The sequence below is a fragment of the Chelonia mydas genome, chromosome 7, assembly GCF_015237465.2.
Source record: "Chelonia mydas isolate rCheMyd1 chromosome 7, rCheMyd1.pri.v2, whole genome shotgun sequence".
NCBI lineage: Eukaryota > Metazoa > Chordata > Testudines > Cheloniidae > Chelonia > Chelonia mydas.
Window position 1 is genome coordinate 123,591,611 of NC_057853.1, and position 25,053 is coordinate 123,616,663.

Sequence of the window (25,053 nt, forward strand, 5' to 3'; positions counted from 1 at the left end):
GGCTGGAAGTTAAAGCTAGACAAGTTAGGACTGGAAATAAGGAGTAAATTTTTAATGGTGAGTGAGTAATAACCGTTGGAACAATTTTCCAGGGGCTGTGATGGTTTCTCAATCACTAATAATTTTTAAATTAAAATTGGATGCTTTTCTAAACTATAGGAACTATTCTGGGGCCATTCTCTGGCCTGCGCTCTACAGGAGGTCAGAGTGGATGATCACAATGGTCCTTTCTGGCCTTGGAATCTAGGGCTGTTCCTGCAGCCATCCTCACAGCAAAGCCAGCACATGGCAACAATATTTTCCACGCAAACTTTTACTGAGGCTGGAGCATCTGTGAGCATCCCACCATAAGCACCCTTCACCGCCAGTCCTGCTAACAGGGTTTGGGACTCGGATGTCCAGGAGCAATCTAAGATGTTATACCCCATATTCTTCATAGAAATATGGTTATGATAGGAGTATGGCCTAACATATATTTAATGCAAGATGAGTCTTGTAAGGTATCATTGGAAAGGTTATGATTTACTGAATGTGATTATCCAATTTATATGCATATATCATTTCTGTATCTAAAGTTAGCAATATTGACTATGTAACAATTACAACTGTGTGTGTATTTGGGAGACACCCACCAGATAACAGGCCATCAGCTTTGATGGGCCACTAGGAAGAAACAATAAGACTTTAAAGATACTAATCTCTCTGCTTCTTGAGAGGTGTCCTGGAATGGAGCTGTGACACTACTAGGTCAGGTGGTCCTGTCACCTCGTACTAAACACTATCTTGGACTTCTAGTAATTTTCCACTAAAAGGAGGTGGAAGTCAAGACTGGGAAACAAAAGATTCCCGCCTTCTGTTAATCGTATTTAAGGCTGGGGAGTAAGGCAAATAGGACTCTCCTCCATTGCCTACCCAAGAAAGACTGCTGAAAGTATTTGGAGGGACAAGGGAACTAACCTGAGGGAAAAGGTAGGGGTTAGTCCACCTTGAGACAGGGATGTAGTCTGTAAGAAGAAATCACTGGAACTCTAAGTTACAGAAACTCTGCAACTTGCCTAAAAACATTTAGGGTGAGAAATTACTTCTTGAAACCAGTCTCTTTAAGATCTTAAGCTTAGTAAGCGCTATTTTGTTTTATTTGCTCAGTAATCTGCTTTATTCTGTTTGCTATCCCTTATAATCACTTCAAATCTGCCTTTTATAGTTAATAAATTTGTTGTGTTTATTATTAAACCCACGTTGTGCAATTTCTAACTGGGGGGGGGCAAGAAGTTGTGCATCTCTCTCTTCACATTGAGGGAGAAGGCAAATTTTTATGAGCTTGTGCCGTGCAGATCTTTCTATACAGCACAAGACAATATTATCTGGGGTTTATCTCTCCACAGTGGGTGTGCACACGAGTGCTGGCTGAATTCTCTCACACAGATCTGACTGCAGTCTGTGTCTGCAGCTGGGTGTGGTCTTGCCTGGGTGCATGCTGGAAAGGGGCTTGAGAGCCTGGCACACCAACCCAGTGCAAGGGAAATCCAGGCTGGCAGGGCCAGAGGGATGAATGGGACCCCAGCACATCAGGTGGCATCCCAGACAGGGGGAGGGGGTCCAACCCATCACACTCCGGAATTCCTGCACTGTAGCTGGAGACAAAGGGAGCAGCTGGGACTGAAGCAATAATATTACTTAGCCTGTCTATAGCACTTTTTAATCCAAGTCCCTCAGAGTGTTGTCAGCCCGTAGCTGCTACAGTGACTGGCGTTACAGACATACAGAAGACAACGAAGCTTCACGAGATCCTGGTTAGGCTAGTTTCCTGGCACCATTTGTATCAATGGATAATCTGCAACCCAGAGCGGGGAAGAGCCCAAACAACACAGTGAAAAGGTGCTTTAGAAATACAGGGACTAAATTAAAGGGCTGATTATTGGTTGGTGCGGCTGCCCAGACTGCGGGGGAGCCACAGGTTGTGGCCATGCACCTCTTGGCTGGGGAAAGCAAGTGGGTGGACACCTGGGGCACTGTGACCACCTCTGTGCATCTGGAATACTAGAAAGAGGCACCTCCAGGGTGAAGCCTGTGGGTGCTGTAGGTGAGGGAATGGAAGGGTATGACCCACTTAAGCATGAACCTGACCAAATTAAGAAAAAGCTTCATGGAGCATCTCTTTGCCCCAGGCTTCCCCAATGACCAAGAGCTCAATCCTGCAATGTGCTGAATGCCCTCAGCTCCTACTGATGTCACCACAAGTTGAGATTGCTCAGCTTCTCACAAGGATGCTGAGTTCCTTGCAGGTTTGAGTCCTGTGTGCCTAGCTGACTGAGCAGGCAGCAGGAAGCATGGGGGTTGGTGTCTCATTAAAGTCACTAGTTTGGTTCAGGAAAAGTGATTAGAACAGTTTACTGTCCAAACATTTATCCTGATACCAGCAAGAGTGTCTCTGTCCTGACAAGTCATGAAACAGCAGACTGTGAAGTCTGCTGTCTCCTCATTTATTACATTATTTTTTCTAATATGGCAAGATCCCTGTGACAAGAAATTCACAATCTAGGGCTTGTGCCTGAAACCCTCTCTAGCTCACAGGGCTTCTTTTCCCTCTCACCTCTCCTTTTCCTCAGGCTTCTGGTGGCTATCCCTCCCCATTCCATTCTATGCCTCCTGTGACAAGGCACCTCCTCTGTCTCCTGGGACTTTGCACTTCCCCCTCTGGCAATGGCAGGGGCCTAGTTAAAACAGTCCCACTTTAGAGAGTATACTCTTATCAGTGCTTTCAAGTAGGCCTCAGGGCAGGCCCAAGGAGGGTTCCTCCAGCAAACAAAAAAATAAACCAACTTACAAAACAAAAGGGGATACCTTTCCCCACCCCCTTTGCTGGGGTGCTGCTGCCCTACTGTCAGCCCTGGGGTGTCAGTCCTTCCCCTAAATGGGCACTCCGCTTTGGGGGTTTCCCCCTGGAGGGAGGAGAGCAGCCTCTCACCCTGGAGAAGCCCATCTTCCTGCTGCCACTAGCCCTGCATCAGCTCGTCTCTCTTCTTCTCCCCCAGCCGGGTTAGTCTGTATCCGCAAAAAGAAAAGGAGTACTTGTGGCATGCATCCAATGAAGTGAGCTGTAGCTCACGAAAGCTTATGCTCAAATAAATTTTAGTCTCTAAGGTGCCACAAGTCCTCCTTTTCTTTTTTCAAATCCAGATGGCGACCAGTGTCAATTCAGTACATTAAGAATTGTCCAGTAGTGACAATGGGACAAACATGAACTGCCCCCATGCAGAGCTGGCTGCTGCTTTGCCTGTGGTGACCCAGAACTGTGGCGACCCAGAACTGTGGCCTGGGGTGGCAGGCAGGAGGCTCCCCTTACTTTACATTGCAGCAATTTCTCCCCAGCCCAGACACCCTGCCCCAAGCAGCGCCTGGCTCTGCCAATCCACCAAGTATCCATCCCATCAGGTGCCTTGCCCCACACTCCCTTCTCACCCACCCCATTGTAATCCCTGCCTTGTTCTGACACTCACGCTCTTGTCCTGTTCCTAACAGCTTTCCTCTTACATCAGTTTCCAGCTAAACTATCCAAAGTCAGTGCCCGGGGCAAGAGCCTGAACTTAGGGAGACCAGTGCAAGGGCAGCAGCACTACCCTAGTCATGTTCTGTTGGGGTCAGAATTACAAGTGTTCAGCACCCTGCCATCCCCGTTGGACGATGGAGACTCTCCCACCCCATCGTTCAGAACAATGGGAGCTGCTGGGTGCTGCGGCCAGGAGTGGTGAGGGCCTTTCTCCCCACTGCACACCTCATGAGTTCCAGGAAAGATCTGCCAGAGCCAGGAGTGCTGGGGCCCCATGTTTCTCTCTTTCCTACTCAGCCTCTCTGCATCTCAGTGCCACACTTGTAGGCTTGTCTCTTGCTGCCCTCAGCTAATCACATCCCCTTCCAGAATCTTCTCATTCCCATAGGCAGCCTTATGAGCCTTCTCCTGACCACATGTGGCCCAGGGGAGGGTCTCTGTCACCCCTCCCACAATCCCCTGATATTTCCAGAGTGCCCTCTCCTGTCATCTGGCTTGTAAATTTGACACCACCACTCTCCAGAACCATAATTTCCCCGAAAAGCAGGGCAGTGGCTAACGGGCAGGTAATGCTGGAACTGGTCATTACACCTAGTGTTCAGAGCCCTGTTGCAGCTACTAAACCTTAGTCTTTCTCCAGGAATAATACCGAGCTCCTGTAGAGCACTTTTCATCCATTGATCAAAGCCCTTTACAAAGGTCAGTATCATTATCTCCATTGTACACTTATGGAACTGGAGGCCCAGAGAGGTGAAGGACCTTGCTTAAGGTCACCCAGCAAACCAGCATCATAGTGAGGAATAGAACCCCAGGTCTCCTGACTCCCAGTCCAGTGCACTATCCATCACAGCACACTGCCTCCCCGAGTTTCTCACAACCAGTACTCCTGCCCTGTTCCCTACAGAGCCCAAGCTGGGACAGGCTGGCACTGGAGTAGCCAGGAACTCTGACACAGCTAGTGCTCCTTCCCCATTCCTTCCATGTGGAATGTCAAGCTGAACGACAAGCTCTGCTTTCCCCAAATATAAAATCTTGGGTTGCAGTGGCTGTGCTGTCATTTCCAGCCTCGTCCAAGCAGCCTCCTCAGACTTCCCTCCCTTCTTGTGTCTGCTCCCTGCAGCCTTCCCGGATATCCTAGGATGCTTCCTTTTCATCATCTGTCTACAGAGGCTCTGAATTCTCATCCTGCTCCTCCTCACCTTGTCCTTCCCACCCCACCCACCCTTATTGGCGTGTGACTGAGTTGTTGCTGAAGCTCTCAGAGGGGAGTTTACACTGCACTCCTTTCCACAACGTCACTCTTAGATCTGATCTACATTACAGACCTATAATCCATAGAACTAAATCTCTCAGGGCTGTGAAAAATCCACACCCCCGAGCGATGTAGTTATACTGACCTACCCTCCCATGTAGACGGCGCGGTGTCAATGGGAGAGCATCTCCTGGTCACATAGCTACCACCTTTTGCAGAGGTGGCTTTATTATGCTGACCACAGAGCACTCTCTGGTTGGCAGAGATTCATAGACACTAAGGTCAGAAGGGACCATTATAATCATCTAGTCTGACCTCCTGCACAACGCAGGCTGCAGAATCTCACCCACCCACTCCTGTGAAAAACCTTTCACCTATGTCTCAGCTACTGAAGTCCTCAAATCGTGGCTTAAAGACTTCAAGGAGCAGAGAATCCTCCAGCAAGTGACCCGTGCCCCATGCTGCAGAGGAAGGCGAAAAACCCCCAGAGCCTCTGCCAATCTGCCCTGGAGGAAAATTTCTTCCCAACCCCAAATATGGCTATCAGCTGAACCCTTGAACATATGGGCAAGATTCACCAGCCAGATATCCAGGAAAGAATTCTCTGTAGTAACTCAGATCCCACCCCATCTAACACCCCATCACAGGCCATTGGGCCTATTTACCATGAATAGTTAAGGATCAATTAATTACCAAAATCATGTTATCCCATCATGCCATCTCCTCCATAAACTTATCGAGTTTAATCTTAAAGCCAGATATGTCTTTGCCCCCACTGCTTCCCTTGGAAGGCTGTTCCAGAACTTCACCAGACATGCTACAGCGGCACAGCTGCATCAGTGCCGCTATTCTGCTGCAGCACTGTATGTGTAGACAAGCCCCCAGAAACCACAGCAGCAGCAACGGCAAAGTTACCACAGCTTTGCTTTCTTCAGAGGCCCGTGGGAAGAATGAAGTGATAGACCATTGTGAGAGGACAGTACAGAAGTCCCCATCTGGGGTTGGTGATTCACATTTTCCTGGCCCCATGCAAAGCTCAAAGGCCAGCTAACGGCCTGCGCTTTGATCAAGAAGATAAAAGTCTACACACAAAACACAAAAAATATTATGTCTCATTCTAGGGTGAAAGTTGGGTAATTTTTTATTCTCAGCTCTATTCCTTATGAAGGACCTACTGCTGACCCAAAATACTCAGACCAAACATTCTCAAGAGCAGCAAAAACATGGGAGGAAATACAAATTCTAAACCAAGATCCTTTAACTTAATTTGCACCTCAATTAAATTAAAATGCCTTTGTCCAAATCAGAACTACCTTATGTAAGTGTATTCACCCCTGGTTAGGAAAATAGGACTTGTGTATAATCAGAAACAGGACCAGTCTCATAGCTGCTGAGAATAAACACAGCTGGGAACATTCATCTCTCTTATTATTATTTGTATTACCATAGCGCTGGCCTAGGGACCAATCAAGGACCAGGACCTCACTGTGCTAGGCTCTGCACGAACACAGAACAAAAAGATGGTCCCAGTCCCAAAGAGCTCACAATCTGAGACAAGAGACAACAGCTGGATACAGACAAACAGATGTGGGGGTATAAGACGACAATGAGACAACATAGGTCAGCACTCTAGGATAGGTAGTGGTTTCAGAATGCCAGTAGCCTGACCATTGTCAAGATTTTGGAGGCATCACAGCAAAGATTGTAGAGGGTTTTGAAGGAGGACAACGGAGGTAGCTTTGTGCATGTTTTTAGGAAGCTCTTTCCAAGTGTGAGGGGCAGCATGGGAGAATGCACAAAGATGCTTGTTTGAAAATGTAACAAGTGAGGAATGGTGGCAAGAGTTCACATTTTTGCTAATGAACAAGAGCTGGTAGGTAGGGTAGACTAGGCCGAGAAGGGCCTTGAAGTGAAGACAAGCAGTTTATGTTTCATGCAACAGAGAAAAGGAGGAATGCAAAGGGAGGCGTGAGATGGTCAGAGCAGCTAGCTAGGAGATTGCTCCTTGCACTAGCATTCTGAATGGATATGTGTAGGGCAAAACTGCATTTGTCAAGACCGTGAGAAAAGGATGTTGTAGTAATGGACAGGTGATATGATGAAAACAGCTGTACAGATGGATAGGAGAGCCTTTATCTTAGAAATCAGAGTAACAGCAGTGTTAGTCTGTATTCACAAAAAGAAAAAGGAGTACTTGTGGCACCTTAGAGACTAACCAGTTTATTTGAGCATAAGCTTTCGTGAGCTACAGCTCACTTCATCGGATGCATACTTCGAGACACCAATGACTTCCTGAGGAAACTACAATCCATCGGTGATCTTAGTGGCCAGGATGGTGTTATCAGGAAGATCACCGATGGATTGTAGTTTCCTCAGGAAGTCAGTGGTGTCTCGAAGTATGCATCCGATGAAGTGAGCTGTAGCTCACGAAAGCTTATGCTCAAATAAACTGGTTAGTCTCTAAGGTGCCACAAGTACTCTTTTTCTTTTTATCTTAGAAATGTTATGCAGAAAGAATCTGCTTGACATGGGTTTGGCTGATTCCATTCTATTCCTTTCAGCCACTCTCATTCCTCCCATTGGCTCTTTACTGTGTTGCTACTTGCAATACCTAGCTCTTGCAGATTACGATGTCGCCTTGGGTGTCACTCCTGTTCAATGAAACTCATCTCCTCCCCTTCTCAGGCTATCAGTGACAACTGTCTGGAAAGTAAAACCTGTGCAGGAAGTGTCCTGCCAGAGAACCCACTCCCTGCTCTAAGAAGGGACCTTCTCCAGAGCTGAGAGAAGAAGTCAGCTTTCACGTACACCTAGGATAGATGGGCAAGGAATTGTAGTGTAAGAAATGGAAGCGATCCCATCGAGCTCATCTCCCAGAAGCCAAAGCAGGTATGTTCTGTTATACATTTTCCAGCCAAGCAATAGGGCTCACCCTGTCCCCTTGGAGATGATCCCATAACCCAAGAAATCTCACTTTATCAGATAATCTGTCCCAATATTCAGCCTAAAAATCTCCTTAAACTCCTTCCAATGCTCTTAATTATAACTCCTTGCACCACACTAAACAAATCATCTCCATCCTTAGGGCCTGATTCTCCACTGACTCTGGTGCAAACTAGGTGTCAACTCATGGAAGTTAGTGACTGACTGGTGAGAGAGGAGAATTAGGTTGGTGTAATGGCCCCCTGGGGAATACACCTAGTAGGGAGCAGGTTCTGCTAGTTGCACACCACATCAGCTGGAGTCCTGTGGTCCAGTCAACGTTCCAGGAAAGTGCAAGGGGGTGGCTGTGATGCTTCCAAGAAGTCCCCAGGATTGTGAGGCACCTTGCTGCCAAGCCTTGTCTGTGCCTGCCATGGGTGAGCTCCCCAACACCATACCCACGGGCAACACAAACACTCCCCTCTCTGTACAGATTAGTGATAGGCACACTCCAACCCCCGAAGTCTCAGAGCATCCCTCTGGAGTGTCCAGACCCTGGTTCACTGGATGCTCACAATATTCACAGATTCGCTGTCCCGAAAGAAGCAATGCACCCAGCTTACCAGTTCCACCTCAGATCACCGCTCTGTTTAATACGCAGCACTTAGACATGTTTATAGTGAAAACAAGTAAAAGTTTATTTAACAAAGTATAGAGATTTGAGAAGCAGCAAGCTGAAGTACTGGACACAAATGGTTACTTGTAAAAACAAAATCATACCACACAGTCTAGAGCCTATACTTAATTACAAAGATACTTTCCTCTCTAATGAATTATAGTTCACCCAAAGTCTTTGCAGAGTTTTCCAGTCACGTTGTCTGTGACCTTCCTTTCACAAGACAGAACACACTGACAGTTTGTGTCCTCAGTGAAAAATGAAGGGCATCTCTTTGCACCCCAACTATCTATTGTCTTTGTTCATAAACATGATCCCTCTCTGCTAGTTGTCTTCTCCTGTGTGCTCCTTTGTTGATTTTACAATCTCTTGATTAGCATTTGGCCTCCATTGTAAAGCAGATAATACACAATACACACATGACCAGCCAGAAAGAGGTAAGTGTCCCTTCCCTCCTGCCTGATGGGGGCAGGTTGATCACCTTCTGGTGACCTGCCTTAAGAATATAACTTTCAGTACAGATATATGATTCCTTAAACATTACCCATACATACATTTAAAAATGAGTATGATGAACAGTGGGCTACTGACTCTCAGTAGAGACATCACAAGCCACCCTTTGGTGAACTACTGTGCATATATTTGACCCAGGCGATCCCGGCAAAAAATTCGACGCCCTCCATGCCCTCTGCCAGTTAGTCCAAAGAGGTTCCTGGGTCACAGAGGCCAGAATAGACCTTTGCACCAGTGATTCTGCACCCCTACAAAGCTATGCAGGGCCTTAGAAGCAGCGATGCAAGTCAGGGGAGCCCTCAGGGGCTATTACCTATTTAGTTCTTGTAATTTTTTTCTCTGTCAGTCACTCAAGCTTCTTGATTATATTTCTTGCTCTCCTCTAAGCTACTATCAGTTTTTCTATATCTTTCAGGTAGTTACATGCCCAGAACTAAACACAGGTTGCAATGGTCACAGCTGAGCTGTACAGAGGACTATCCCCTTTTTGTACCATGTGATGCTCTTATGAATACAACTCAAAATGGCAATGACCAATCCACCACTAGAAACACCTCCATTCAGTAATAATTGTGAATTACTTATTGAGATCTGCCAATTAGCTAGTTCTTGATCCATTTACCATGTACATTAAAAAAATAGCATCCTGGTTATTGATATTGTAAAGTGCTGTGAAGTTCTAAGTCAAACACCTTACAAAAGTCTATGCGATTACCTTTGTCTATCAAACTTCTAATCTCATAAAAGTTGAATCAAGTTTGTTTGTCAAGACTATTTTCTATAAAACCATGTTGATTGGCATTAATTATATTCCTGTCTTTTAACTAGTTATTAATGAAATCCTGTGTTAGTTTTTGTATCTTTTTATCTGGGACTGATGTCATAGAATCATAGAATCATAGAATATCAGGGTTGGAAGGGACCCCAGAAGGTCATCTAGTCCAACCCCCTGCTCAAAGCAGGACCAAGTCCCAGTTAAATCATCCCAGCCAGGGCTTTGTCAAGCCTGACCTTAAAAACCTCTAAGGAAGGAGATTCTACCACCTCCCTAGGTAACGCATTCCAGTGTTTCACCACCCTCTTAGTGAAAAAGTTTTTCCTAATATCCAATCTAAACCTCCCCCATTGCAACTTGAGACCATTACTCCTCGTTCTGTCATCTGCTACCATTGAGAACAGTCTAGAGCCATCCTCTTTGGAACCCCCTTTCAGGTAGTTGAAAGCAGCTATCAAATCCCCCCTCATTCTTCTCTTCTGCAGACTAAACAATCCCAGCTCCCTCAGCCTCTCCTCATAAGTCAAGTGCTCTAGACCCCTAATCATTTTTGTTGCCCTTCGCTGGACTCTTTCCAATTTATCCACATCCTTCTTGTAGTGTGGGGCCCAAAACTGGACACAGTACTCCAGATGAGGCCTCACCAGTGTCGAATAGAGGGGAACGATCACGTCCCTCGATCTGCTCGCTATGCCCCTACTTATACATCCCAAAATGCCATTGGCCTTCTTGGCAACAAGGGCACACTGCTGACTCATATCCAGCTTCTCGTCCACTGTCACCCCTAGGTCCTTTTCCGCAGAACTGCTGCCTAGCCATTCGGTCCCTAGTCTGTAGCGGTGCATTGGGTTCTTCCGTCCTAAGTGCAGGACCCTGCACTTATCCTTATTGAACCTCATCAGATTTCTTTTGGCCCAATCCTCCAATTTGTCTAGGTCCTTCTGTATCCTATCCCTCCCCTCCAGCGTATCTACCACTCCTCCCAGTTTAGTATCATCCGCAAATTTGCTGAGAGTGCAATCCACACCATCCTCCAGATCATTTATGAAGATATTGAACAAAACCGGCCCCAGGACCGACCCCTGGGGCACTCCACTTGACACCGGCTGCCAACTAGACATGGAGCCATTGATCACTACCCGTTGAGCCCGACAATCTAGCCAGCTTTCTACCCACCTTATAGTGCATTCATCCAGCCCATACTTCCTTAACTTGCTGACAAGAATGCTGTGGGAGACCGTGTCAAAAGCTTTGCTAAAGTCAAGAAACAATACATCCACTGCTTTCCCTTCATCCACAGAACCAGTAATCTCATCATAAAAGGCTATCATTACCCAGATTGTTCCACTTGGTCTTTTTGACCACCACCACATTAGATCTCTTCCAGTCTTCTGGAATTTCCCCAGTATTCCAAGATTTACTAAAAAATGAATATTAGCCAGAGATCTCCTCAGCCACCTCTTTTAGGATTCTTGAGTGCAAGTTATTTGGGCTTGTGCATTTAAAAATGCCTATACCTGCTAAATGTTGTTTAGCATCCTTTGTTACTAATGGACTGGAAAATGGTTCATCAGCCTCATCTGATATGACTAAATCATCTTCCTTCTTTCAAAACACAAATATTAAAATAGAAACACAAAACAGAAATATTAAACGTTGCTGCATAATTGCCAACAATTTTACTATCTCCATCTAGTAACAAGCCTGTACCACTGCTATAATTTTTGTTCTTAATAAACCTAACTCTTTCACTTAGACCATCCAGTGGGCTCCTCAAAAATCTTGAGGAGAGCTGAACTTTGGCATTTTATTTATTCTGGTTCAAAATGAATCACCTGCTGACACCCTGTCATTGTGACAATGATAAAGAATTACAGAAAGAGTCACTTTCTTCTAACACTGAACAAAGAACTTTAATAGAAGAAACAACAATATTATCCCTAAAGTTTCTCTCCCTGTTTCACTGCAAAGTTTCTGCCTACAACTTTGCCCAGACTCCTACTTGCCTGGATTCTTGCTACATATCCTCACATCAGCCTGAATTATAGATCACAACAGACTGTAAAGTACAAGTTACGGTACAGAGTATAAAATGGCCAGACAGAAAAAGCAGATTCTAAAAGTAGGAAATGTTTCTGCCAGATGTTGAACATAACAGATGATAGGTGATATGTTTTCTGCTATGTGTAATATTCCAGCTGATTATAAAAGGAAGGCTACATGACAATGCCATCTAGAAGCCTCATCATGTATTGAAAAAAGGTGAAGACTTAATTTTGCTGCAGGCTGCTCTGTGAAAAAGGTTGCCATGCGGATGTCAATGTTTGGCTGAAGCTCAGCTCCAGGGTGTGTACACTGATGATGTGAAACCTCATGCCAATGTGCTACAGGTGTCACCTGGTATCTACTCATGTCACCAGGATGATAAATCAGAGGTGCCAGCACCAGAATGGAGAGCAACTGTTAGCTCTAGCAGGAACCACCCTGCTGTCAAACAACCCCACCACCACCAAACATGGGCTAAGAATTAGTCTTTCCTCACGTGCCCCCATAAGAGACTCTCTGCTCTAGACTTATTGCTGTGAGATTCCTCCCAGCTGTGTACCAAGAGTCCCCAGGCTTTGAGAACTCCTTGTGTCCTGCTGCAGCAGCACCTTCATATCCCCTCATGTCCTTACCCCCCAGCAGGGCACCCTCACACCTTTATGCCCCTCCACACACTTGCCCTTTTTTGCCCATTCCCTGCCCTGTGTTGAGAGGTCTCATGGCAAGACTTCTACCACCAGAAGCACCCTCTGCAAGAAACACCCCCGTGTCACTGAAAAATGAGAAGAACCTTGGAGGGTGACATGATCCCCCGGGGGCTAATTTCACACATACCTGCTTTCTTCAAACTGCAGTAAAACAACAACTGGGAACCCTCTGGGCTGACATTCACATAACACAGCCCCAGGGCCAAAGGTCATAAACATCTTGCCTCCTCTCTTTTCTTTACAGACACAGCAAATCGTTCTTCCCCTCCCCCATCAACACACACAAACACACACACACACACACACACACACACACACACACACACACACACACACACACACACACACACGAGTGGCTCAGGATCACTTGTCAGTGCCCCTCTAGACTGTCTGAGAAACTGAACTCCAAGATGAAAATTGTGTGCTAATTTCACAATAGGAAAGGAACGTAGACAACTGCATGCAGCAGAGACCAAAATAAATCTATTTGACAATGAATTTATCGTCTCAGAACATATGCATTGAGTTCTGTAATGAGAAATGAATGTGACTGTATAGTCTGTGCTGCTCTGAGATGCATCTGGCTGCAAGAGGGTCTCAAAATTAGTTCACTCCAGAATGACGAATCTTAATGAGTATAAACATCTTATGAATATTCATTAACTTGTCAAACTTTTGTTTGTGGTGAGCCTGACGTCAGAGCCATTTGAAAAGCTCCCCAAAGTTCCTCTCCCCCACCTCCTTCCTAGAGGCGGATTTTGCTTTTTAAGTTCAGAGCAACTCATTTTTGTTCTTACCCTTTGGCTCGTCCATCAGTGCCAGTGTTCTCTCCCCTCCTTTCTCAGCCTCTGCGGGCTCTGAGCTGCTTAGTGAGAGGTGCACATGAAACAGAGCTATTTAACGGTCCATGGCTGTGGGAGGGGTTAGTTTAACTCTGCATGACTCAGAAGGAACTTAATGAAAAACCACAGGGTGACCTGCTTCTAAGGCAGAAATTAACTCATGAATGCAACCTGCTTCTGTCCCAGGCTTCCACTAAGAGTGTGCCACAAAGTGTTTGGTAATAGTATGCAAAAGCTGCCAAAGAGAATACCTTGTTCCTTCCCCTTTTGGGACGGAAGTAGAGGCAGATATATGTCTGGCTGTGCTGGCACTTTTCAAAATAAAATAGTGTCCTGGACATAAACAGAAAGCAATTATTCATCAGTCTTTGAAGTCATCTAACACGCAGACTCCCTCGGCTCTGGCCAGACTGTATATGAGAGGAAGAGATACTCTTAAAAGGAGATAGCTTTGCCCTCCCTCACTTCCGTCTGCTACATTTCACCACCTAGATCCAAACACACAAGAAAAATGGAAAATACAGCTGGGAAAGGAGGGGCGGGAAAAAAAAAAAGAGGTTGATTTATAATTAATTTTTGCAAACTTTGCTGCATCTACCAATTCCAATCACAACCGTACAGATCTGGGCTCCTCATCCCACAGACACTCATCTTCTGTGCCCTGGCCCCTCACCTTCACACACTTAGAGCTCCTGCAGAGAGGAAGGATTGGTTTACTGTTTGGCTTGTGACACATGCACCCTGCTTCAAAGAATGGCTAAACCCTGAAAAATGACTATAAAAATACTTTGCAGCCTACATGTTTATCATCTCTTAGTAATCCCAGGAGCAGGTTGCCCAGTTTACAAGTAAAAAAAAAAGATACGCAGTGTTGTAGCCGTATCAATCCCAGGATATTAGAGAGATGGTGGGTAAGAGAATATCTTTTATTGGACCAACTTCTGTTGGTGAGAAAGAGAAGCTTTTGAGCTACACAGAGCTCTTCCTTAGGTCTGGAAAAGATACTCAGAATGTCACAGCTAAATACAAGGTCTAACAGATAGCATATATTGTAAAAAGAAAAGGAGTACTTGTGGCACCTTAGAGACTAACCAATTTATTTGAGCATAAGCTTTCGTGAGCTACAGCTCACTTCATCAGATGCTGTAGCTCACGAAAGCTTATGCTCAAATAAATTGGTTAGTCTCTAAGGTGCCAGAGGTACTCCTTTTCTTTTTGCAAATACAGACTAACACGGCTGTTACTCTGAAACCTGTTATTTGGCTACAGGCACTGTCTTTGGCTTGAGATCTGAGATTCAACTGACCTGGGTAAGTGACTGGCACAAAGTGACTGAGAGTAACATGAATATTGCAGACAGTCGGAAGAGCTCTCCTGTGGACATAATTACTCCACCTCCCTGAGCAGTGGTAACTATGTCAGCAGGAGAGCTTCTCCCGCTGACATAATGGTGTCCACATCAGCGCTTAGTTCGGTGTACCTTATGTTGCTCGGGAGGTGGCTTTTCCACACCCCTGGGTGACTTAAGTTATACCAAAGTAAGTGTTGGTGTGTAGAAGCCCTGAGTATCTTGCCCAGATCTGAGGAAGAGCTCTGTGTAGCTCAAAATCTTGTTTCTTTCACCAACAGACGGTGGTTCAATACAAGTGAAAAAAGATGGCTGTTCTAACTGCTCATCTCGCAAACTCAGCCTTTGATCTGAAAGGCAAGCTCAGCTCTCTCTGGTTCACACATCACCATCAGTAAGAAAGATTCTGCAGGCCACATTCTGCCCTTGATACCTGTGCAACCTCATTATATTAACTGTTGTCAGTAAAGTCTGCACATATGTCCCTGAAGAAAGAAAGAGGTAGCAGATCTGTCCAGGAAGAAGGGGTAATTTTTAGACACTTTTCAGAAAGAAACCACACATTAAATAGGTGGGCTATACCACCACCAATGTTGGCTAACTGGGCAGTAATCCATATTCAGAATCCATTCTGTCACTAACAAACATGCCATAGAGAGCATCTAGTCCATTCACCCCAGGGCCAGTGCAAAGCTTCAGTATATCCATGATTGCTTTGTTCAGTCTGGGGTTAAACATCCTAAGCACTGAGGCTTCCACTACGTCCTCTGGGAGACTATTCCACAGTATGAAATATCTTGTCCAGAAATGTTTCTGGAGGTTCCTCCTAAATTATCCTTGTCTTAATTACATCCTATTGCTCCTAGTTCTCTCTCTTTGGAATACTTACATAATTAACATCCATCAGTATAGGCACTGGAGGGTTCCTGTAGAGAGGGGGTTATTGTGCACAAAGGGGGGCTCCATCCACTGCCCATGTACCCACCACTCGCATCCTCACCTCCCCACCTGCCACTCGCCTCCCGCGTCCCTCTTCAGTCCCCTACCTGCCACTCGCCTCCTGATTCCCCTGCCACAGACTCCCCCCTGCCAGCCGTGAGAACCCCCACTCACTGGTGGCTCACCGCCTGCCTCATCACCCTGCTGCTGTCTCGCTACTTGCCTCCTTACTCCCCCGCCAGGCCCCCCCCCACCACTTGCCTTGCCGCTCGCCTCCTCACTGCCCTGCCCTGCCCGCTGCTCACCTCGCCTCCTCACCTGTGTGTCCCACCTGTGTCTCTAGAGAGGCCGCGCATGCAGGAGTGACAGTGAGGAAGGGGAGGGGCTGATGCTCCCCCTCCCCACTGCCCAGTAAACTGCCATGGCCGCAGGGAACCCCCCTGGTGGCCGCATGCGGCCACAGTGGCTGCATTTGAGAAATGGGGGTCTATGGAACTTCCCCATGGCCCAGAGAGGGGGAGGGCAGACTCTGTAGCCTCACATAACGTGCTAATTTAGACTCAGTCTGGAAGGGGAAGCGGGATCCAGCTTTTGCTATTTGACTTGTTTTCTCCCTCTGTTTTTGGATAGAATTTTAAGTGTTCGTTACAAACTACGGAAAGGCAACCATAGCTCCTATGTTACTGAGGTTTCTATAAAGAAAACAAACTCCCAAAGGCAGAAAAGCATTTGTACTCTGATCAGGTTCCCGACAATCTGGGGAGGAAGTTTTAAAATACAAAAATAAAAAAAGAGGAAACCAGATGTAATTGCCACACAGCTCAGGGTCTGGAGGGAGAATTCAGCCCGGAAATCAGAACAACAAAGCTGACAAATGGCTGCCAATCTCCTACTACTGGGGGCGCTGAAAACCAGAGTTGACTGCATCTGAAATAGCAGGAGAAATTTTTCCTACACCCAGCTGGTGATCACCTTAAATTATGAAGTCTGTTTATCACAAGCCTTTATTATTTTAACACAATTAGCATAATTGCAGATGTACTATTTATTCACACAAATGTCTAGTCCCTTCTTTCTAGCCTTACTAAGCTATTTGCCTCAATAATAACCTGCTCCAGTAGATTCCACAGATTAATTGTATGACATATAAACAATAATTTTTTTTTAGTTTAAAATTTGCCAGGAGATAGGACATGCTGCCTTAAAATCCAAGCACAGACTGGAATTTAGGACATGCTAGCTTGATGTAGTGCCCATCTTTAAAAAAGGGAAGAAGGAGGATCCTGGGAACTACAGGCCAGTCAGCCTCACCTCAGTCCCTGGAAAAATCATGGAGCAGGTCCTCAAAGAATCAATCCTGAAGCACTTAGAGGAGAGGAAAGTGATCAGGAACAGTCAGCATGGATTCACCAAGGGAAGGTCATGCCTGACTAATCTAATCGCCTTTTATGATGAGATTACTGGTTCTGTGGATGAAGGGAAAGCAGTGGATGTATTGTTTCTTGACTTTAGCAAAGCTTTTGACACGGTCTCCCACAGCATTCTTGTCAGCAAGTTAAGGAAGTATGGGCTGGATGAATGCACTATAAGGTGGGTAGAAAGCTGGCTAGATTGTCGGGCTCAACGGGTAGTGATCAATGGCTCCATGTCTAGTTGGCAGCCGGTGTCAAGTGGCGTGCCCCAGGGGTCGGTCCTGGGGCCCGTTTTGTTCAATATCTTCATAAATGATCTGGAGGATGGTGTGGATTGCACTCTCAGCAAATTTGCGGATGATACTAAACTGGGAGGAGTGGTAGATACGCTGGAGGGGAGGGATAGGATACAGAAGGACCTAGACAAATTGGAGGATTGGGCCAAAAGAAATCTGATGAGGTTCAATAAGGATAAGTGCAGGGTCCTGCACTTAGGATGGAAGAATCCAATGCACCGCTACAGACTAGGGACCGAATGGCTAGGCAGCAGTTCTGCGGAAAAGGACCTAGGGGTGACAGTAGACGAGAAGCTGGATATGAGTCAGCAGTGTGCCCTTGTTGCCAAGAAGGCCAATGGCATTTTGGGATGTATAAGTAGGGGCATAGCGAGCAGATCGAGGGACGTGATCGTTCCCCTCTATTCGACACTGGTGAGGCCTCATCTGGAGTACTGTGTCCAGTTTTGGGCCCCACACTACAAGAAGGATGTGGATAAATTGGAAAGAGTCCAGCGAAGGGCAACAAAAATGATTAGGGGTCTAGAGCACTTGACTTATGAGGAGAGGCTGAGGGAGCTGGGATTGTTTAGTCTGCAGAAGAGAAGAATGAGGGGGGATTTGATAGCTGCTTTCAACTACCTGAAAGGGGGTTCCAAAGAGGATGGCTCTAGACTGTTCTCAATGGTAGCAGATGACAGAACGAGGAGTAATGGTCTCAAGTTGCAATGGGGGAGGTTTAGATTGGATATTAGGAAAAACTTTTTCACTAAGAGGGTGGTGAAACACTGGAATGCGTTACCTAGGGAGGTGGTAGAATCTCCTTCCTTAGAGGTTTTTAAGGTCAGGCTTGACAAAGCCCTGGCTGGGATGATTTAACTGGGACTTGGTCCTGCTTTGAGCAGGGGGTTGGACTAGATGACCTTCTGGGGTCCCTTCCAACCCTGATATTCTATGATTCTATGATTCTATGATGTCCAGGGAACAGGAGAGGGGCTCCTATGTGTAGGGGAAGCCAGGGAGCTCCACATGCTGCCCCCGCCCCAAGCGTCGGTTCTGCAACTCCCATTGGCCGGGAACCATGGCCAATGGGAGCTGCGGCTGCAGATGGGGCAGCATGCAGAGTCGCCTGGCCGCGCTTTCATGTAGGAACTGGCGTGGGGACATGCTGCTGCTTCCGGGAGCTGCTTGAGGTAAACACCGCCCAGAACCTGCACCCCTGACCTACTCCCGCACCCCAACCCCCTTCCCCAGCCCTGATCCCCCTCCCGCCCTCCAAACCCCTTGGTCCCAGGCTAGTGCAGCCACCTACACCCCAAACCCCTCATCCCCACCTCATCCTAGAGTCTGCACGCCCAGCATTCACACACTCCCCCAACGCACCTCAATCCCCTGTCCCAGCCTGGAGCCTTCTCCCGCCCTCCAAACCCCTCAGCCCTAGTCCGAAACCCCCTCCTGCACTCCAAATCCCTCATCCCCAGCCCCATACCAGAGTCCCAGCTGGAGCCCTCACCCCCCACACTGCAACCCCCCACCCCAGCCCAGAGCCTCCTCCCACGCCCTGAACCCCTCATTTCTGGCCTCCTCCTGGAACCCGCACCCCCCAGCCCAGAGCCCATACCCTCTGCCACAGCCCAGTGCCCCCTCCCGAACCCCTTGGCTCCACCCCCCCGCCCGGAGCCCCCTCCTGCACTCCAAACCCCTCATCCCCGGCCCCACCCCAGAGCCCTCACCTCCTCCGACATCCAAACCCACTGTCTCAGCCCAGAGCCCCGTCCTGCACCCTAATTCCTCATTTCTGGCCACACCCTTAGCTGGAGCCCTCACCCCCTCGCTAGCCCGGTGAAAATGAGCAAGTGGGTGAGGGTGGGGAGAGCAAGCGACGGGGTGGGGGTGGGGGAAAAATGATGCGAGAAGGGGCGGGGCAGGATGTTCGATTTTGTGCGAGTAGGAAGTTGGCAACCCTACTTCTGTGCCACATCCTACGGGTGCTTGGCCTCTCCTCCCACCCCCCAGGCCCTCTCACTGTATATGATTTACGTGGCCAAGAACCAACCTGGCCTCTTTCCGTGGGTCAGGCCACAGGTGGCACCTTGCAGTGCATCCCAGGTGGCCCCAGCTTTGAGGCTCTGTGCTGCTGAGCTGTGAGTGCTGGAGGGGAGTGACGGGGAAGGAAGGGCTCTATTTGGAACAGTAGGGGTCTAGGCATGGGGGAGATGATGGGCTCTGCTAGGGGGAGACAGGCCAGCCAGGGGGAGCTGCCTTAGGGGAGCAGGGGCTTGGCAGGAAGAATGGAAGGTGGTAATACTGCTGGGCGGATATGGGGGCTGACAAGGAGACCGGGGAGTTCTGCTGCTGAGGTCTCTACCATTGAGTGGGGGCACTAGGCAGGGAACTGTCCCAGAATTTGATCTGAGTGCTCACTGAAGGGTCAGGCTGTGGATTCCCCCTTCTCTAGGCCCTGGCCTCCCTTGCCCACTATGAGGCTGTGAAGCTGCCCCTGTGCTAAGGACCCCTCACCCAAAGCTGAACCTATGAGATCCATCTACAGTCCCCTCCCCTGTTGCCCTAGCATCTGAACCCTCCCTGCTGGGGGGGGGGTCCTAGAGCTTGCAGGTCATGTGCGGTTCCCCCCACCAAGGGCTCTGAACTCAGCACCATCTGGGCCCCCCCTTTCCCTGTGCTGAGGGGTATGCGCATGGGACATGAATCTCTGAAGAGAGAACTGCAAAGGAAACAAAAAAAAAAATTGGGGGAACCTCTGAACTAGTCTGACCTTCTTTAAAGCACAGGCCATAGAACTTCATCAATAACTTTTGTTAGAATAAAAGCATATAATTTAGAAAGGCATCCAGTAGGGATAGCCAAGAGATAACAAATCCACCACTTCCCTTAGTAGTTTGTTCCAATGATTAATCCCCCTCACTGCTAAACACTTGTGCCTTATTTCTAATTTTGATTTGTCCAGCTTTAAATTCCAGCCAGTGGTTCTTCTTACATCTTTCTCCAAATTAAACAGCTCTTTAGTACCTGCAACTGTTTGCCTGTGAAGGCTCATAACTTCAACTGATTTCAGTGGAAATCAGCAGCCTACATACCTTTGAGATCTAGGCTTAGACACTGATCAAGTCACCTCTCAATCTTCTGCCTGACAAACTAAACAGATTGAGCTCTTACACAGAGAGTTAAAGACATTTTTTCCAGCCCTTTAATAATTTGTGGCTCTCCTCTGTGCCTTCTCCAATTTTCAATATCCTTTTGAAAATGTGTGCACCAATGCCATTTGCAGAGGTAAAATCACCTCCCTACTTCAAATCACTAGTACTACTCCTGTTTATATATCCACTTTGCATTTGGCTATATTAAAAATGCATATTTAATGTGTCCAGCACTTTACCAAGTGATCCAGATTGCTCTGTATGATCACCCTGTCCTCATCATTTGTCATTCTACAAAATCATTTGTCAATGATTTTATATTACCTTCCAGATCATTGATTAAAAATAATGAATAGTGTCGAGTCCAAAAAAATTAGAAACATCTGTTCAGTGATGATTCCTCAAATGACAACTACTTTTTGAGATCCGTCAGTTAGCTAATTTTTAATGCATTTAGCCTCTCAAGGACTTTCAAGTGGTGTCTATAGGTTGTCCAAGTTTTGGACCCAAACAGCGTTGGAAGGATAATGGCTTGATAAACAAGAAGCTTGGTATCCGTTCAAATGTCGTGATCTTCAAAGACCCTGTGCTGTAAACGAGAAAAAGCTACACTAGCACAGCTCAGGCAGTGTTGAATTTCTGCATCAATATCTGCCTTGGATGACAGAGGACTTCCAAGGTAGAAGAAGTGATTGACTTTCTCCAGTGCCACTCCATTGATTTTGATACATGGGGCATGTAATACCTCATTTGGAGAGGGCTGATAGCGTCACTCTTAATATCAAGAAGACTAAAGTGCTCTAAGACATGCGTAAGCATCGGCAAACGCATTCAAGATAGTTTGAAGATCTTTCTCAGAGTGGGCAAAGATTGCGTTGTCATCAGCATACTGAAGGTCCACAATAGATGTTGTGAAAAATCTTAGTCTTGCCTTTCAGCCTGCTAAGCCTGAAAAGCTTTCCATCCATTCTGTAAGTGATTTCAATGCCAGCTGTAACGCTGCCTTCGTAAGATTCTGAAGATCAAAGTGGAAGACAGGCGCACCAATATCAGTGTTCTGGAAGAGGCAAAGACCAAGATCAAGGCAATGATCATCCGTCAGCAAGTCCACTGGACTGGTCACGTTGTCCAGATGCCAGACCATCGCCTCCCAAAACAGGTCCTGCTCTCTCAGCTCAAAGAAGGGTACCATAATGTGGGTGGACAACAGAAGCATTATAAGGACTTGCTGAAGGACAACCTTAAAAAAAAAAAAGTAATATTGACATCGATACTTGGGAGACACTTGCCCAGGATCACTTAAAATGGAGTGAAGTCCTACGTGATGGTCCCCTGCATTTTGAACTTGCTTGCTGACAAGCTGAAGAGGACAAGAGGCGCAGGAGGAAGGAGAGACTGGTCTCCAGTCATGGTCAAGAGCTTCCTCCTGAGCCTGAAAACATCTGCCCTCATTGTAATACAACTTGTGGTTCAAGGATTGGCCTTATTAGCCACCTGAGGACCCATAACTCCCATGGAAGATGATCATACTCGGTAACGAATGATCGCCCATCATCAATGCATTTAGCATGTCCTTTTTTATACTATATAGTGCTAATCTTAGGAGTAGTATTAACATATCAAGGGCAGAATTAATTGTATTATTTTAGGAACTGCAGGAGTGTATTTAGGGAGCAGCATTTTTACCTTTTTAAAAATACTTCTACAACAACTTGAAAAATCTCTTTTCCACAATAATCTGACAAGCCAGACCTGTGGTCCTTTTCAGCTCACTGCTGAATGTTCATGTGGTCACTGCCACATTTAGTCTGTCAGGAGCTGAAGTGTACCTAGGGAAGCTAGTGGGAAGCAGGATATTCATAAAATCCTAGAAGATAAGGGTTGGAAGAGACCTCAGGAGGTCATCTAGTCCAACCCCCTGCTCAAAGCAGGACCAACCCCAATTAAATCATCCCAGCCAGGGCTTTATCAAGCTGGATCTTAAAAACCTTTAAGGATGGAGATTCCACCACCTCCTATCATCCCACCACCCTCCTGGGGAAACAGTGTTTCCTAATATCCAATTTAGGCCTCCCCCACTGCAACTTGAGACCATTGTTCCTTGTTCTGTCTTCTGCCACCACTGAGAACAGCCGAGCTCCATCCTCTTTGGAATCCCCCTTCAGGTAGTTGAAGGCTGCTATCGAATCCCCCCTCACTCTTCTCTTCTGCAGACTAAACCCCAGTTCCCTCAGCCTCTCCTCATAACTTATGTGCCCTAGCCCCCGAATCATTTTCGTTGCCCTCCGCTAGACTCTCTCCAATTTGTCCACATCCTTTCTGTAGTTGGTGGGGAGGGGGGCCCCCAACTGGACACAATACTCCAGCTGTGGCCTCACCAGTCCTGAATATAGGGGAACAGTCACTTCCCTCAATCTGCTGGCAATGCTCCTAATAATAAAGCCCAATATGCCTTCTTAGCAACACGGGCACACTGCTGAATCATATCCAGCTTCTCATCCACTGAAATCCCCATGTCCTTTTCTGCAGAACTGCTACTTAGCCAGTCAGTCCCCAGCCTGTAACGGCATGGGATTCTTCCTTCCTAAGTCCAGGACTCTGTACTTGTCCTTGATAAGCCTCATCAGATTTCTTTTTGCCCAATCCTCCAATTTGTCTAGGTCACTCTGGATCCTATCACTACCCTCCAGGGTATCTACCTCTCCCCCCATCTTAGTGTCATCTGCAAACTTGCTGAGGGTGCAATCCATTCCATCATCCAGAATATTAATGAAGATGTTGAACAAAACCGGCCTCAGGACCGACCCCTGGGGCACTCCACTTGATACCGGCTGCCAACTAGACATCGAGCCATTGATTACTACCTGTTCAGCCCAACGATCTATACTTCTTTAACTTGCTGGCAAGTATACTGTGGGAGACCGTATCAAAAGCTTTGAAGGGAGTCAGGGGAACATGGGTGGTGACAGGAGAGTCTGGAAGCTTGGAAGGGAATTATTGGGGGCAATGAAGAATTTGAGGGAATCCCAGTGCAGACTCACCCATTGTGGCCCTACTTCCTGTTACGATCTGAAAAGCCCAGGCCACACCTTGCCAGCAAGGCCCTGAGATGACAAACTCCTTCCTCCGCTTAACTCTGTCTTTTCCATCTGCCTGTGCACCAGCAGGGGAAGCCCTGAGTAGAGGAGGGAGCACCTCTCCCTGCACTAAATGTCAACTCAACAGCAGATTCCATGGGGGCTGGAGGAGTCAGTGCAGGAGAATCTACACTGAGTCCCTGCAACCCAGCTGGGTGCAGGAAGGACTTTAACAGGGAGGTTCCCAGCCACTGGCATATTCTTAATTTTAGGACTGTAAACAGAAGCGAGTCCTAATTCAGCTCCTTTCCCCCAGATGGGGCCAGGCCCCAGAGTTTGAAATGTCTGCTCTAGATCATAGACTAAATGGTTTCCATCTGTTTTTAAAGTGTAATTTTTATAATCAAATGTTTTCTAGCATAAGGAACCCAAACAAATTAAATACTTTAGGCCTTATTCTTCTCTCAAGTGTTACCCCAGTGTCACTCAACTGCCCTCAGCAGAGGCGATCATGACTGAACCTAGTGTAAGTGAAGGATAATCAATTCTGAGGAGCAGAATGCTTAAAAAAAAAAAAAAGTCTCAGATTTAAGGATCGCTAATTCAAAGTTGGTTTGACGATTTGCCTTCAAACTACTGGGCCCTGAAACTACAGTAGAATGAAAATTTTAGCATGTTAACTGCTGACATGCCAAACTTAAGCTGATAATTTTCTGAGACAGGAAGAAGGGAGTGAATATAGGGCTCATAATGGAACCCTGCTTGCAACCTTAATTACGGAGCTTCTATAGACTGGTTTTATATTCAGGGCGATCTTTAAGACACCTAATACAACAAGTTTCAGAGTAGCTGCTGTGTTAGTCTGTATTCACAAAAAGAAAAGGAGTACTTGTGGCACCTTAGAGACTAACCAATTTATTTGAGCATAAGCTTTCGTGAGCTACAGTTCACTTCATCGGATGCATAAAGTGGAAAATGCAGTGAGGATTTTTTATAAACACCCATTTTTTCATGGTCTGAGTGTATCACTTCAAAAGGTTCTCTCTCCCCCCACCCCACTCTCCTGCTGGTAATAGCTTATCTAAAGTGATCACTCTCCTTACAATGTGTATGATAATCAAGGTGGGCCATTTCCAGCACAAATCCAGGGTTTAACAAGAACGTCTGAGGAACAGTGGGGGGGAGGAACAAGGGGAAATAGGCTTGAATAGAGACTGGGAGTGGCTAAGTCATTATGCAAGGTAACCTAAGTTAATTGTATCCAATTTGCAAATGAATTCCAATTCAGCAGTCTCTCGCTGGAGTCTGGATTTGAAGTTTTTCTGTTGTAATAGCGCAACTTTCATGTCTGTAATCGTGTGACCAGAGAGATTGAAGTGTTCTCCGACTGGTTTATGAATGTTATAATTCTTGACATCTGATTTGTGTCCATTTATTCTTTTACGTAGAGACTGTCCAGTTTGACCAATGTACATGGCAGAGGGGCATTGCTGGCACATGATGGCATCTATCACATTGGTAGATGTGCAGGTGAACGAGCCTCTGATAGTGTGGCTGATGT

General features: G+C 46.7%; 1 protein-coding gene across 2 annotated transcripts in view; it reads right to left on the bottom strand.

Moving 5' to 3' along the window:
- ENTPD1 (ectonucleoside triphosphate diphosphohydrolase 1) overlaps nt 1-25,053 on the bottom strand; it is a 105,037-nt gene that overhangs the window by 54,665 nt on the left and 25,319 nt on the right. Inside the window, exon 1 of one of the 2 annotated variants that reach the window (XM_027821553.3) lies at nt 13,239-14,120. The exons of the other annotated variant lie outside the window; for it this stretch is intronic. Within the exon in view, the coding sequence (XP_027677354.1) occupies nt 13,239-13,254 (16 nt within the window). The 5' untranslated portion in view covers nt 13,255-14,120. Of the gene's footprint in view, nt 1-13,238; nt 14,121-25,053 lie in introns of those variants that run through there. 2 annotated transcript variants of the gene reach the window in all.